This window comes from Rhipicephalus sanguineus, chromosome 2, assembly GCF_013339695.2.
Source record: "Rhipicephalus sanguineus isolate Rsan-2018 chromosome 2, BIME_Rsan_1.4, whole genome shotgun sequence".
Classification (NCBI taxonomy): domain Eukaryota; kingdom Metazoa; phylum Arthropoda; class Arachnida; order Ixodida; family Ixodidae; genus Rhipicephalus; species Rhipicephalus sanguineus.
The window spans coordinates 112360783-112377045 of record NC_051177.1 but is presented as its reverse complement, the minus strand read 5'-3'; the positions used below and the strand labels follow the sequence as shown (position 1 = coordinate 112377045).

The window sequence follows — 16263 nt, the reverse complement described above, 5'->3', positions numbered from 1 at the left end:
AGCCAGGTCTGGCTCTGCTTATAACCACGACATTTCACTAAGCTTTTCACTTACAAGCGCTGTGTTTCAACACAAGGTGAGAAGACATCTTTAAGTGTGTTCAGTTGCAATTTGATTCACACTCCCCACAGCACCAGTGCAGAAAGAAATGGAAAAGGAACAGTTGTATATAAGCGCTATCTTTTAATTTAAGCTTTAATGGAAGCAAAATGCGCTATAGAAGAAAAAACAACCAATGGTAAGGAAACCGAATTCCAGTGACACTTCAGTATGGCACAGATTAAAGGATTACAAAAGGAAATTAAGCAGGAATTGATTGGTGTCGGTTATTACAGTGATTGCAAATAGGTTATGAGAACTTTATGACATAACAATGACTTGACATTGCATCACTGTTGTAAGAATGCACCAGGCGTCTCAATGGCATGATTTGCATGTCGGAAAATTTTGAAGAAAACATCAGCTTTGTGAAAAGTATGTTGAGTATCTTAATGCACTTGCTTGCATGTGCCACATTCTCAAAGGCATTCCATTATGTCTGACGAGACGTGCATCTGTGGCTGAGTAATTAGAGCATCGGGCTTTGCTACTACAGGCTGAGCATTCCAGTTCCACCACTGGATCATTTTTATCCTTGTTTGTTCGGTGTAGATATATGCTACACCGTCGTCACATGCGCATGTGCGACATCACTTGCTGCAAGCGCTGCTGCACCGACAGCTTCTGCACAAGCGCCATAAAATCCACAAGCGGTAGGTGACATCACTGGTCGGATTCATTTTTCCATCCAAACCTTGTTATGCTAGATAAATAAATATTACATTATTCTCATTTAAAAAACAAGTTGGAGAAGCATTTACAAAAAGTATCTTTCTTTGTCGGTGAAAATGACGGCAGGCTAACACACATGCTTTTTAGTTTAAAAATCATAACACTTCAATAACTCTGTGCATGTGTTATCTGACCGATACTTAAGTATTTAGATTTTTTCCTTGTTGCCTTTTCTTCTTGTTCCTTTTGCTTCCTTTATTTATGTCGCATTTCAATGCCATTGAAGCTCAAGTTGAAACACAGTGTTTGTACCATCCGTTTATTTTCTGTGCGTGCCTATGCACTGCTGCTGCAGATATGTTCCTACTCATCCATCTTGCCACAGTTGTGCAGTTCTCTCACAGAACTTTATTCACGACAGCGGGCTAAAAGCATTCATTATATCTTCATTCAACAACTAAACCTTTTTTTAACTGTTTACCAAATGGGTGGCTTTGACACAGTCCTGCCATATGTATTCATAATATACAAGATGGCAAACCAGCCAAACTAATCTGATAACTATCTGCAGTGAAATCAAGCAATCATCGTAGGCAAGATGCTGCCATCACTTTACCTCAGTTTAACACTGCAGTAATATAATAAACCGATGCCAATATGACTAATTAAGCCTCAATCGAACAATGTCAGTCAAATTGCCAATATACTTCACTAAATTGAAATTCATTAAATCAGAACTTGGTCAAATTGATATTCAGTCTCTTATACAAAGTGAAGTTGCCAGAGGATTCCTTTTTTACATGGAAAGTGCTGCAATATTGGTTGAATAATAGGGCGGTGCGAAAAAACAATTTCAACAACACTAAAAAAATTAATTTGGTTGAACTAGAGAGCCGGCAACCATGACTTGATGGCATGCCACTCTTCACAGTAGCCGTACATCATGCATAAATTCAAAAGAAATGCATTGTGGAAATAAATGTCAAGCAACCCTATCGCGCCTTTATACTACACTCAAACCTCATTATAACAAAGTCACATCTACCACGAAAATAACTTTGTTATATCCGAAAATTCGTTATAAAACATTTATTTGTAACACTGTAGCTATGACAAGACTATTCTTCATTTACTTCGTTATAACCGATAATTCGTTATATCTGTGTTCTTTAAACGAGGTTTGAGTGTACTGCAGCTTGTCATCAAAACCTCGCGAGTTTCCCAGAGTAGTGCAATGCCGATGTTATGTTCACCGAACTGAACCACTTGCCCTCCAATTAATCCAACGAACACGCAACATTGAAAAATGTCGCACGCCACAAAAACAAAATCAAAAGCACTTTGATCTATGGTCACATGAACGGAAATTTAAAACATGCGAGCAACTCAACCGTTACACCATTGGAACCAGCAGACGTTTCATCTTGTTTATTCTTTCTTTCCAACTGCAGTGAAACTTTGTTATACTGAAATTGTGGTTAAAGATGCTTTGCTACATTTAGGTTGAAAATGCATTGTGTTCTGTGGACATGAAATGAAAACTCGCAGGGTCCCTTTGCATTCACCTAAGACGACTAGAAGGTGAAAGCCATCTTCTTTTTCTTCTGAGTCTATGTACTGAATATACCTCACGCGCCCTCAGAGACAGTTCTGCACCCTAACGTGGTTTTCTTACTGCCTCAAGGAACAGAGGCACTGCAAGCATTCTGCACCTCAGCTGGTTATGCAATGCCTCAGTAATCTGTCTACCTTTGACCATGTGAACATGTCATGCAATGATGTCATCATGCGACATCACGTTATGCAACGTCATGGTGATATCGCAATGACGTCATTGACATCATCACATGATTTCTTGCATCACTGTGTTGATGCCGCTGCCGCGGGACGCCGACGATGAATTTTCGTGTTTGATGAGGCATCTGAGGCTTTTGCCTTAATAACCCAAGTACTTTTTTTATATAAAAAAATTTCGTTATATTGAGGTCTAAGAGTACTGCTGAAAATGGTCCAAACGTTTCTTTCATTCATTGCAAAGCTGCACGCGCATGCCATTGTGTTTGTTACCCCTGGATGCTGCAACCACAAAATGTGGCTTCACCTCACAACCATGGTGCGGTATTTGGTGCACAAGATTGCAGAAACTCTCGTTCGTTTCGTAGCACAAGGAGTAACCATGTAACAAGGGACATGAAGAAGCAATGTCCACCTGAACAGTGAATTGGCCCCATCCAGCACTTTACACAGTGGGAAATGACAGTTTTTATTTTCAACAGATGAGGGTGCACAGGGACAGTGTGATGGACCGTTTTTGTTAAAACTTGAACTCCTTGTACTTCTTCGCCACTTTGGTGGTATCCTGCTGTTGCTTTTTCCGTTTGTTCTGCAAACACACGTGGGCAACATATGGTTAACACCCAGACAAAAGCACACTACCCTAGCACAGAAGATTCCTTGCAGTGCTAACTTATCTCACAGCAAATGAAACTTGTTTAATGCAATGTGCATCTTTGTTTCTAGCGAAGCAGAGCTGATTACAAGATCAAGTTGATTCCTCAAGGGGTCACAATTAAAAGGAGATTAAAAAGAGTTGTCAGGTTAGGGTTGATTACATTAAACTTCATGAATACTGATTAAGAAGCAAGTCTTAACCCGACAAAGGTCTGTTACACCACAAAGAAGACGTAAATGGAAGTTTCATGGCAGCGTTATGACATTTCCACATGAGCTCCTTACGACATCATGACTTATGTCAGCACATCGTTATTGACAGTTAACTGTTTTACTTACAAAGAAGAGTTGCATAGAATTCAAATTACATGAACTAAATTTAGGTAGCTTTTCATAGTTCCCTGGTGCAAACTTGGCTTTAAGGAGCAAAAATACAGCGAAAAATTTGACATTACATCGATGTCCTTGGTGCTATTGAATCAGAGAAATTTGAAGAGTTCAAATTTGAAATTTGAATCTTCCTCTGCTAATAAGAAGTACAACTGAATACCATTATGACAAAGACACAAAAGTGCCTTCACTATATCCAATATTCACTATATGCACATATTCATTATGTTCTGAGGGCATGGTTTACGTCACCACAGTATTTAAGAGGTCACTATATCCATGTTGGCTATATAAAACGTTTACTATTTTGCCACTGCATCACAGTTAAAACTCGATCTAATGAAACCAGATTTTACAAAGTTCCTGACCTAACGAATAAATTTCCCTTCCCCGGCAAATACCTGTATGGCACAGTGTTGTCATCAACCCAATTTAACGAACTAACTTTACCACCAAACCAGATTTAACGAAGTTTTTCCTGAAATAACCGAGTAAAAAAAGCAGCGGTTTTGTTCCAATTTTGACAGACTGGTTTTCTTCGAGTGTGCGCTCTAACGCTGTCGCGTTAAAGCATCTATGCACCCTATAGTCCCGGTGCTAGCTTCATTTTGATGAGGCTGCACACAGCGCCCATGTACATAAATCAGACTTGGAACACTGTAGCACTCTCACCCACCGGCTGGTGCTAGGGGTGGCGGTGGTTGCTTTTGTTATTTCATGGTTTGCGCGACAGATCGCACCTCTGCAACTTTCTTGCTTGGCCTGCTCGCACAACCTGCTCCTCCTCCTCACTGTGAGCAGGCCGAGCGAGCAGGCCGAGCGAGCAGGCCTACTCACTCGGCTTGCTTGGCCTGCTCGTCTACCTGGCCTGCATTGCCAAGACACGGTGCCCCCTATGTCTGGGTGACGTGAGAGGCTCCATGTGCTGGCTACCCTTGGGCCACTCCCACGGACTTTTCACACACACAAGCGTGGGCTGGTGAAAAAAACAATGCCGGGGTAGCTTTTGCGCGTTGTTACGTTAGTTTATAGAAAATAGAAAAATCCCTCTCTCGATTTTACGAACTTCCCGATTAAACTAAATAATCTGAGCGCGATCATGACATCATTAAATTGAGTTTCAACTGTAAATGCAAATTGCCAGCATCCCTACTAAAGAGTTGCCCTAGTCCAAGACCGAACATTTACGTAATGCCTAGTAAAGGTAGCCAGTCCCAGGCAAACTGAAAAGCACCCAGCCTAGCACACGAATGCCAAAATCTCACCTTCTGCCGTGCTGCGTGCTCGGCCACCATGTCGCTGAGGTCCTCCTTGGCAAGGTGAGACTGCTGCTCCCGTAACGTTTGTTCGTAACGAGCAGCCATGGCAGCGGAGTCCATCTCCAGCTCGCTCGGGTCCAGCGCAATCTCCACACCACCGGACTGCTTGGCTGTGCCTGCCACTGCAGTCGGCATCTTGGGTCCTCCCTTCACCATTGCCTGCACAGAGCCAATCAACAACGCCACATGACTCAGCAAAGAAGGCCTCGCATCAACACTTGAAATAAGACTGGAAGCAAGAGTGTCTCGGTCTTGTCTACAGATCCCCAAGGAAAAAAAAAGCTGGGGGTGTGCAAACAGCAAAATTTTCTCATCAGATTGGTGACTATGACTATGACATCATTGACGTCTATGGGGCTGGTGACAGTGCCGCTTTCACGGCACTGTCACCAGCCCCATAGACGTCAATGTATAAGAACGTCCGAAATTTCGGATGCTTAAACTCTTCGTCGTCTGATTTTTTCGGACTTTCTGCCCAGGTCTGAAAGGCATTAATTGAAGCCCCCACCTCTGCCGCGTCTGTGATCTCGTAGGTTCGAAATGGTGCTTTCGCGAGTCGATCTGTTTGCGACAGTAGCGGAGTCTGAAAGTCAGCTTTGCCGCAATGCCAAAATGCTATGGGGTGAAGCAGATAAGAAATTCAAAGGGGACACTATCACGGTGCCGTGCGCCGATGTCTTTACGGGTCAGCAGTGGAAATGCACGGAGGCGTGATGGCGGCAAGCGGCAAACGCGCAAGTACGGCTTAATCACTGACAACCCTTACGATAAGTATCTTCAGTTAACTGCTCGGCAGTGCATGTGGCCTAGCACAGTTGCATGCGTACTGCGCGCATTTAATAGACGAGAACCCAAACGTACCGCGCCGCCATTCATGCTGCCTCTTTGTGCGAGACCGCTAAGGGCGCCGCACAGACTCGTTGCCTTCACGAACGAAATCAGCTCGCCATTGCTGCGCCCGTGTGCGGTCAAGAACGGAGTGGGCATCACGAGCCCTTTCATGACAAATGCATGCGAACGGTACCGCAACAGTACAGTGAGGGCGTTAGCTTAGTTGGCGTTGTGCTGCACACAACTGGAAATGATCAGCTTCACACGGCAGCAAATGCTGCGTATCAGTGGAGATTCGGCGATGCATGTGTGCATCTCCGAATCGTTTACGAGCGCTCGTTTCATGGGGTAAGTGTTTTCCCGATGCTCACGCATCAGGGAAAGCCGGACGAGTCGTCCGCTCTTCCGCCACAATCTGTGTCCCGTGTCATCGTTTCCAAACTCTCCATGCGAGAGAGCTGTAATCTATTCCACGTTTTGCTGGTATCAGCGGCGCTCATCACGATTCACGAGATGCAAATTTGCAAGTGGCGGCTGGCACGTAGTTAAGCGGAGTTCGCGGCAGGTACCGAATGTATTAGTGAGAGCCTGGGCATGCACATAATGCCCGATAAGTGTACTGGGAGGCATTAAAGCTATTTCGGACGGGGCTGTGGCGATTTGGCCGCTTGAGTGTAATAAAAAAGCACGAATTCGTTTTTTCAGACGATTTCACGGTCCCTAGGGAGTCCGAAAAATCAGACGTTTATGTTCCATTTAACAGGAGTTCTATTTACTGAGAGATGAACAGGGCTGCAGCATTCAGGTACAAAACAAATCATATTAGAGCAATTACGTTTAAGAGATTTCCATTTACTGAGAGTCTACTGTACATATATGTGCACAAGTTAACACAGATGGATACTATATGTATAGTAATGCTATCCTGCAGAAGAACTATTCAGATAAGATGCTGTATTATTGATTGTTTTGCCTCCGTAAGAACTGCAGTAAGCCCCGAAAGACACTGAGTTTCAAGAACTTCAAAAACAGAATTCTTACAGAGTATACAGAATATATACACGTCCCTAAAACAATTCCATTAGAGGAAATGAAAGAAATTTTATGAACTCCTCAAGCAAAATAATAACTATGCAGGTCTCTGGATTTTCCCTGCTTTCTGCTTTTTCATTAGACCAACACACTGTTACCTAGGTATGCAGCAGTTCTGGCAGCATGAAATTAATCGGACGCACCCCAAAAGGAAGCGCGTAATAGTTGTGATCATATGCACTACAATACGCAACAATACATCCAGAACACGCTTAAAAATGCCCAGTGTTATCGGCAAACAAGTGTGAATGCAAACACTGTCTTATGGTGATAATATAAGCAGTGGCAGTTAGCCTTACTTTGAAGGAAACTATTGGTAAGCCGCATAGAAACAGGCCACATAGAAACAGGAAGTTTTTCCAGCAAATGAATTCAATATGGAATTAACATGTATCAACGAATATGCACAGCATGTGCATGTGGCAAGACTTACGGCACTCATGTCGTAGACGTGTGTCGATCCCATCATGGCAGCGCCTACCCTCTCGTTCTTCTTCTCGGGCAGAATGGTGTACAGGGCTGGGGTGTCCCCACTGCAGACACCAGAAGAATGACTCGTCAAACAGAGCCGCAGGCCAATTATCAAACACCCGGTGTCTGTCTCAAAGAGTACCCTCGAACCTTAGCAGGAAAGTACTGCTTTTTCAGTCTCATCTTTCACCAGTGCCTGAATACGAACCATAATGTAGGCTCTTGTCTCTACTAAGTCAAGCCACTCCACAGAAACATAATTATGAAGTTCTCCACGGTAGATAAATTGAATTACTTGCAATAAAATCAACATTACAAAAATATTTTTACGTCTATAAGACTTTTCAGCAATGGCAAAAACATTTTGCTCACTACAGTGCACACAACTATTTGGTGCCATTGCGAGGCAGTTTGAAAATGCTAAGATTATGGGTAAACAAGATAAACAATTGTGAATGCAAGCTTTTTATATGAACAAGAAAATGTCTAATGCAAGACAGCTGCATCCTAAGAAATAATAAATGAAAACAAACTTGACCAATATTCATCGATACCAAAAACCGCTGTTCAGATATCTCACACAAAATGCAAGGTATGAACTTTGCATTGACAGATGGACAGGCTTTCTGAAGATGGCTTAGGACATGCCAAACAAACCAGCAAGCCATTCTCACCCTTCCATCTCTGACTCGATCTTGCGCTTTCGCAGCTCAATCATGTCGGGCGTTTCGACTCCGGCCGGTATCGAGCTGAAGCCACTCGGTGTCACCAGACCCTCCGCAGGAGTCACCAGGCCCGTCTCGTCTTCCACGCCCTCATCCTCGTCTTCGTCCTCGTCTTCTTCCTCCTCCGAAGACTCGCTCTCGAGTTCGCCCCAAAGAGTGCGATCCACCTCTTCGTCAACCATGTTGTTCTGGAAACAAGGTAAGCATTGTTTCTATTTTGTAAGGCTCTGCTAACTGTTCTAGCTGGTGGATTGGTATACAGTAGAGCTCTGTTTATATACACTCGGGGGACTGCTGAATACAAATGCATGATCCAGAAGATCATAAACAGCAACTAAAATGGTTGTTCGGGCGAGTTGGTACAACATATTACACATAAAAACAGCGCAAAAGGTCGGGGTTGTAAGTCAGCGCTGCCGTCTGTGCCCTTTTACTGGTCCTCTATCGTTTGCGCTGTTTTTATGTGAACCCTAAACAGCAACCGCCGTTTCGGAGTGCGAGTGCGGTGAAAACGTAACGAACAGGAACACATCAGGCAAGTTTTACTCTATTGATCAAGAGGCTTAAAACAGTGGCCCACTGGCCCAGAAATTATGACCAAGGTTACACAATGCCAGCAATGTAGGAATTTTTTTGATGCACACCTGTTCATTACACTACAATTAGTCAACTAATTACACTAATTAGTCAGTTTCACCAATTACAGTTACACTAATTAGTCAGTTTCGTTTTACATAACCATTACTTGCTGAATGTCTAAACTTATTTTTTTTCGGAATCAAATCACTGTGACTGTGCTTCTAGTCATCGATATCTTCATTAGTTTATATAAGGCAACCATAGTAGAGTGATGTTGGGGGGGAGGGGGTGGTTGAGGGCTCGATTAGCTGCGACCATCATGTGTCTTTAATGAGCATCTAAATCTAAAAACAAAAAGCATTTTTGCATTTCAGTCTCACAGAAATGTGGCTTCTGCGACAGGGGTAAACATTTAACTGGATAATTAGGCAAAGTTCATTACTGGGATTCTGCTGGAGCTCAATTTGAAAATTACGTTCAGTATTGCCACAATAGACTGCCACCCCCCTTTTAATCTCTAGTGAATGCAAGCTCACAGTGCACCTAGTGTATCTGACTAGCCAATTGAACAGCACTCACCGTGGAGTCTGATGACTGTGTGCCGAACACGTCACCATAGAGTGGCCTGCCCATCTCGTCCACAGGTGGTTTGCCCCAGCCACCAGCATGGTACCCAAAGGAGCAACCCTGCAAAAGAAAAATGCAACACCTTTACATCCAAAACGAATGAAAACTTCAATGTGCTTGCAATGGTGAATACAGAATTTCAATCATTCCGTTCACTTGTATTTATTTAATTCAATCTTTCGTAAGTATATGTGGTTATGAAGAACCCATAACATGAGACACAGTATTCAGTCATGCACAAGTGACTGTGTAGAACCTGAAACCATTGTGCTTGCGGTGAAAATTAATTTTTGCAAAGATTGGATCTTCACTTTGTGGCACTCAGTATCAGTTGACGCCACCAGTGAAAGTTTTAATGTCGCTAGGTTGGCCGAGAGCCCGGAAAGCATTGACGATTAGCGTCGTTTAATGTATGCTGTTACTTTTTTAGTAAGCGCAGGTGAAAATGGAAACAAAATAGAGAATGGAATTCAATCAGTTCTGCTGAATCTTGGATAAATAGTAGAGCTGTGCGAATAGCAAAATTTTGGGTGCGAAGCGAATTCGAATAATAAAGATTGAGTGCGAATCGAATCGAATAATTTCGAATAATTTTCAAATATTCTCAAATATTTTTCGAATAATTCGAAGTGAAATTGCAGAAAAAGTTGCAGAGTTAAGTATGTTCTTGTGAGATAGCAACATGAAAGTGTTTCTTTTCGCTAGGTTGATGAAGCGCTGGTGGGGTCATATTTCTTTCTTATCTTTCTTATCAAGAGTGAGGCAATGTAGAGGCCGAATTGTATTTATGTACATGATTTGGTGCAACCAAAGTGCTGCCGACAACACTTTACACGTGATAGGCAGAGATGCCATTTCCTCAGCCTCTCCTCCTCTTTCAACTGCTGTGGAAGGCCAACTGATGTGGCGGACAAGGGTGTGCTCTCCTCAAGTCCGGAGTTCCAAATCTGCCTCGTAGACGTCGACATACAAGAACATCTGAAATTTTGGATGCTAAAAAGCTTCGGCATCCGATTTTTAGGACTTCCTGCCCAAATTTCAGGTCCAAAGCAGCTTAAATGAGCCCCAAACTCTGCCACATCTTTCATCTCCATATTGGAACCAGCGTTTTCTTGAGTTAATACATTTGCGACCGTAGCGGAGCTTGAAAGGCAGCTTTACCGCAATACAGGGGTGTGATGAATTGAAGCATATTGAAAATCTAGGGACCACTTCCAATCAGACGTTGACTGTCTCTTGCCTAAGTTCGACCGTAACGGAGCTTGAAAGGCAGCTTTGCCGCAATACAGGGGTGTGACGAGGTGAAGCATATTGAAAATCTAGGGACCACTTCCAACCGGACTTTGTCTCTTGGCTAAGTTCGACCGTAACGGAGCTTGAAAGGCAGCTTTGCCGCAATACGAGAGTGTAATGAGGTGAAGCATATTGAAAATCTGAAGGGGTCACTTTCAACCGGACGTTGACTGCATTTGTTTTTGGGAAGTTCAAATAGTTCGAATAGTAAAATTTCAGTGCGAATCGAATCGAATAGCAAACACTATTCGAAAAATATTCGAAATTTCGAATATTCGCACACCCCTAATAAATAGTTGTACAAGGAGGAGCCAGCGTTTGTATTGTGATGTACTTCATATACATTTGTATACGCGCTTTAGGTGGGCGGTCACATGCTCGATTTGTGAAAGAGATGTACAGAATAAGATTTTAAAAGAAGGGCATGTGTTCCAGGAGTAAACACAGCAAAAAAAAAGTTTTTGGCACGGTGACCTTTTGACTAAGTACCTTAAAGGGGTCATGAAGCACCCCTTGGGCTGATTGAAAAAACACATCCTGCGGAAAGCTGACACGGCTATGAACTGCTCTGCCAAATATTACAGTCGTGCGCGCCGCGTAATGGCCACAAGCGGAGCGCGAAGTTGCCGTTTCCCCAGGCACCCTCTTTTCAAACAGAGGCCGGTTCTCACTCTCGTCGGTGGGCGGGGCGTCTGTCCGCTGTACGTCGCAAGAGACATAGCATGCTTATTGGCCGATAGCCGACGTAAATCGAGAGCTGCGTTCGGATCAGATGCGCTTCTTGCCGCGGGGTGCCACCACTTGCCGGCGCCGCACTCCTCAGTACACGGTAGCCGCACTCGCGCAAGCGAATCACAGCGGGAGAGCGATCGCGTTTCATGACGCGCGCTGGCGTACCTTCTTTCCCCCATGCCATCCCTCCCTGTCTAGCTTCCAGTGCGCTCGCCGGCACTAGAAAAGAGAGAAAGCGCTGGGAGCGTGCGCCAAACCCCCGTAACTCCGCTGATTCTTGACGGATTCGAGAAATTTTTGCGGCAATCGATTCGGGAGGCAGTACACTCCGATACTGAGGCCATTAGATCATTACTTGGAAAAGTGGTTCATGACCCCTTTAATAATAATACATGAGATTTTAAGTCCCAAAACCACAATACGATTATGAGAGACGCCGTAGTGGAGGGCTCCGAAAATTTAGACCATCTGGCATTCTTTACCGTGCACTGACATCACACAGTACACGGGCCTCTAGCATTTCGCCTCCATCGAAATGCGAGGCCGGACGGCTAAGTACCTTCAACAAACGTTCCACTTTCATGAAATGCTCAAGCGAAAGCAAGTGAAGAAACAATTAGGATGGCTTGTTACACTTTCAGGTCCATGCAAATTACACTGCATTAATAACGGTGACTTGATTCAGGCTCCGAAATTCACATTTGGGACTGTGCCATAATTTGAAGCTAGCTACAGGGTTCCATGTTTTTTCCCTCATGTACAGAAGATGTTTAAGTTTAAGCTAACACGACAAAAAAAAGTGCTCCTTTGGCGGGAACACTCACATCTGGAATTGGGGCGTTGAGACCTGGTATCTTGAGGTTCGGGTACGAGGGTGGCGGTCCATACCGCTGCATGGCAATGAGCCACGGTGGAGGGCACCGGTGGGAGTTCTAGAAAAGGGAGAAAAAAAAAAGTGCCATCAGGACAAGAACACATGTGCCATCAGGACAAGAACACATGTCTGCTGAACACATGTAACGGGAACTGAATTGGCAGTGAAATTCATTGCTGCATCAGAAACGGCTGCTCTCAAAGGAGGCCAAATAATGAAATGCTTCGACAGCACAATCAATCTAGTATTCATGCCCACGATGCGTTGTTTCCAAGGAGGTTATATACTATTTCTTCTGGAGTGGAGGTGGCACCCCCGTAAGTGAAGCCGGTCGCCGCCATATTGCTAAAGGAAAAACTCGGAAGCAGACGACGGAGTGTGCTTCGTTGCCCCGCCGTCGCAGTTGTCTTTGGGGACGGTGGCATGCTTTTGTAAAGCAGTTAAACATTTTACGAGGCCATGGTGACTTCGTGCGTCGCTTATGGTGGCACAAATCGCAATAAGAAGACGCCCGAGATCACTTTTCACGTGTAATAATAATAATAATATCTGGGGTTTAACGTCCCAAAACCACGATTTGATTATGAGAGACGCCGTAGTGGAGGGCTCCGGAAATTTCGACCACCTGGGGTTCTTTAACGTGCACCTAAATCTAAGCACACGGGCCTCAAACATTTTCGCCTCCATCGAAAATGCAGCCGCGGCGGCCGGGATTCGATCCCGCGACCTGCGGGTCAGCAATCGAGCGCCATAACCACTAGACCACCGTGGCGGGGCCACTTTTCACGTGTAAGTGTCCTCACTTCGTTCGCTGACGATTGTCTGTTTTTCCGTGCATGCTGTTAAACTGGAAACAATTTGAAATGTGCGCATACATGTAATACATGCGTACAGTTGTATCGACAAAAATTTTAAGCTTTAAATGCTCGCTGACACGACGTTTTACGTGATTTTTAAGTGTATGCACGAAGTGCCAAATAATGGGCTGTAGTTGTTAATGCGCGTGCAGTCTAGCTGGACGTACCGAGCATTATTGGTACGAATAGGAAGTCTGAACGCCCTTAGAATTCCGAGCTTTCTGGTGTTTTCTTGCAAGTCGAGACTGACGGCGTGCATGCATATTTATCCGGTGCATGGATATCGAATTTGATGCATGTTTATCGAGGAATTGGCAAACGCAACATTCCATGACGTGATTATCAGTGTTACATGTTTCCGAAAGACTGCGCGCAGCGTTCTACCTGGGAACGTGCCGGTCTAAGAAGTCGTTAGAGAGCTAAGGACGGTGACCAGCTCTGACCACCTCTGCTGCATGTAAAACAATTTTATCTCTAAAATAAGGTGCTGCCCGTTTCATGGCCGATCCCCCGCGTTGGGTTGCGCCAGGTTACCAAGGAACAACCAACCACCTCTGCTCTATTCACTTCGTAGAATGCTGCTTCGACAGAACGGGGCAGACGACCGGGGCAGACGGCCTGGCAGTGTACCTACAATTTTTCCTGCTTTCCCAGCGCATCTACGAAAGCCTGTTAATTTCTACCTCCTTGACGTTGCTTCAACACAAATAGTTACGAAAAGAAGAAATTGCGGCAAAAGCAAGATGTAACTCTTCTGAAATCCGACCAAACCGAAACCGAAACACCGAAGGACGCGGCTGCTTTACTTTTTTATGCGTCTAGTCTGAGAGGTCGAGCTACCTCGTTTCGAGGCTGTGCGCGCTGCGCTTGCTGTGATGGCACACGTCGCCCACGTAGGTTAATGCTTGCGAATCCTCCTTCTGGTCAAATGTTCGCGTGACGGATGTGTGCTTATGTAAAGAGAATAAGTGCGTTCCACGTTAGCTTGTGGTTACCCCTTGAACACTGACGCCGTTACAACACAAAAACCCAGTTCCTAGTAACGCATATGTAATTACAGTGCGCCAGCACGCTCAATATACGAAGCACCCCTTCGACAACAGATTATTCTGAAAGTCTGCAGCTGACAATGGGTGTATGACATAATTTGTTTCATAAACGAGAAGAGGCAACTGTTCGTGGGTGTAACTTTAAAGCAGTTTCCATCTCATTTTTTGATAGTGGGACTGCAAACCAACGCGCGCGCCGCCTGTATTCCATTGCCGTCTATGGCGGTCGCGCCCTGTTTTTCCTCTAGCTACATGGCCGCCGGCGGCTTCACTTGCTCCCGTTGGCGGCGGCCGGGACTGCCACTCCAGAGGTTCTATAGAACCTCCTTGGTTGTTTCTCCCCTACAAGCACAAGCGTAGAAAGGTCAAATAGCATGAGCAGGGAAACAGGCAGTAGGAAAAGAGATAGCTGCCATCTGGTTTTCCAAACACAAGTTTTGCTGATAAAACGGAGGCATCTAAACTGCTTTTACCACTTCCATCCTGAAGCTCCCCCCCTCCCCCCTCGCCTCTCCCTAGTACGCACACAAGAGTGCACGAAGAAACATTTTTCCGAGGCACCCACTAACTACTAAGTAACTCACCGGACCAGTGGGCATTCCCAAAGCGATCCTCAAGTCATCGGTCAGGTCACCAGGCTTCTTTTCCTTGAGCCGCGTCTCAAACTCCTTGCCCTGCAATCGCAGAAAATGATTTTATTTCGTACTCCTAGGTAATGCTTCCTCTTAACAATGTGCTCAAACAGGCTCTTAATAACTATAACAGTAAAGAGAAGGCATTCAGTAAGCTTACTCCGGGTGAGGCTGCTACTACGACCAGGCACGATAAATAGTTCCAGCCCGTTAACAAGTTCAAAAATGACACAACCATCATGCTAAGGTCTGTTCTAAATTGACAGTACATATGTTTGGGATGCTGAGAACACTATGTTAGCTGACACGTGAATACCTTCAAGAAGCCAGCAGTCCAGAACAAAGCTCACCTCGTAGTACAGATCCCCGTGCATGGTCATGCGAGGCTTAGTCTGCCACTTGAAGAAAGCGTCGTGCAGCTTCTGGTAGTCAATGTCGATCTTGCCCAGTTTGGGACGCACTTTCTCGCGCATCTTGGCCTTCATTGTCTTCTGGTCTTCCTGCAAAGCCACGCGAGAGACAGTTCACAACTGCGGCCACCGATACGGATAGACAATGCGTGAAAAAACATCCCGCACCCAATGAAAGGGACTCGAATGTAAGGACTCGTAACTTCAGACTGCAAGTGGCTCACCGTTTAAACCCATTTGAAGACTACGCGTTGTAAATACTTAAAAGCCTTTAGAAAGATGCACTAAATGCAACACCACTGTTGCAATACGCTGCAATATTTAGGAAAACTGCCTCACTATGATTGTGCGGCTATATAGGAGGGTGCCATAAGTGCAATGAGCCTTGCAGCACTTTGTATAACAGTGTAACAGTGCAAGAAATTGACAAGTGCCATTCCTTCACTGCCACAGCAAGTTGTCCACAAGCATCGCAGGCAAGTGAGATATCCGGCATCATCTGCTGGTACTGAGCAACCACATCTCATCTAGTTTCTATTGTCACAAAAAAAATTGGGGGACCCTTAAGCTTCGCCTTTAAGAGTTGAACGCAATAGCGAAATCCGGCCCCTGGTGCGCACTTCAACCACTAAGTGCATACTTATTAATGTGTATTGTTACACACACACGCACACAGACACACACGCGCGCGCGCGAGAATGGTACATACAGGTTTTTGATCTAAAGCAAGAGTCGCATGGCCTCCAAGATGCACGCCGCGCGCTTGCCATCTCTGAGGCCATGAAGAGTCTCACAATGCCTCACAGATGGCAGCACATTATCTAGCGTTTGCTGTTTGCTTGATCAACGCCTCCTCTGGAAAGGCGGCATTGGCTTAATATGTTTTCCGCTAGATGGACATAGTTGTCCATTTCCTTTCTCGATTTTTCGCTCACAATCAAGGGTCCCGACACCGACGATAGAATTTCTGCGACACGAGCTCTCTAACGCTACCGCGTTAAAAGCAAAAGGTTCCAACCAGTAAATAAATATTACACTGTTACCGTTTTAAGAATGAAAATACAGAGAGCACTTAGCGGTAACATCTTGTGATGCCACTAGATGCTAAAAAAATTCAGAAGCCATTGCCCTATCAGTAAACTGGGTACAAGCGAAGCTTG

At 44.8% G+C, this 16263-nt stretch overlaps 1 protein-coding gene across 3 annotated transcripts in view; it reads right to left on the bottom strand.

Moving 5' to 3' along the window:
* Positions 1-3009: 3009 nt before the first annotated feature.
* The window catches only part of LOC119383523 (splicing factor 3B subunit 2), a 50739-nt gene continuing 37485 nt past the window's right edge, over positions 3010-16263 (bottom strand). For all 3 annotated transcript variants that reach the window (XM_037651717.2, XM_049412562.1, XM_037651715.2), the window contains 8 exons: positions 15044-15195; positions 14646-14735; positions 12106-12213; positions 9209-9316; positions 8000-8238; positions 7288-7387; positions 4878-5090; positions 3010-3154 (listed from right to left, as the gene is read on the bottom strand). In XM_037651717.2, coding sequence (XP_037507645.1) covers positions 3086-3154; positions 4878-5090; positions 7288-7387; positions 8000-8238; positions 9209-9316; positions 12106-12213; positions 14646-14735; positions 15044-15195 — 1079 coding nt within the window. In that variant the 3' untranslated portion in view covers positions 3010-3085. The remainder of the gene's footprint in view (positions 3155-4877; positions 5091-7287; positions 7388-7999; positions 8239-9208; positions 9317-12105; positions 12214-14645; positions 14736-15043; positions 15196-16263) is intronic.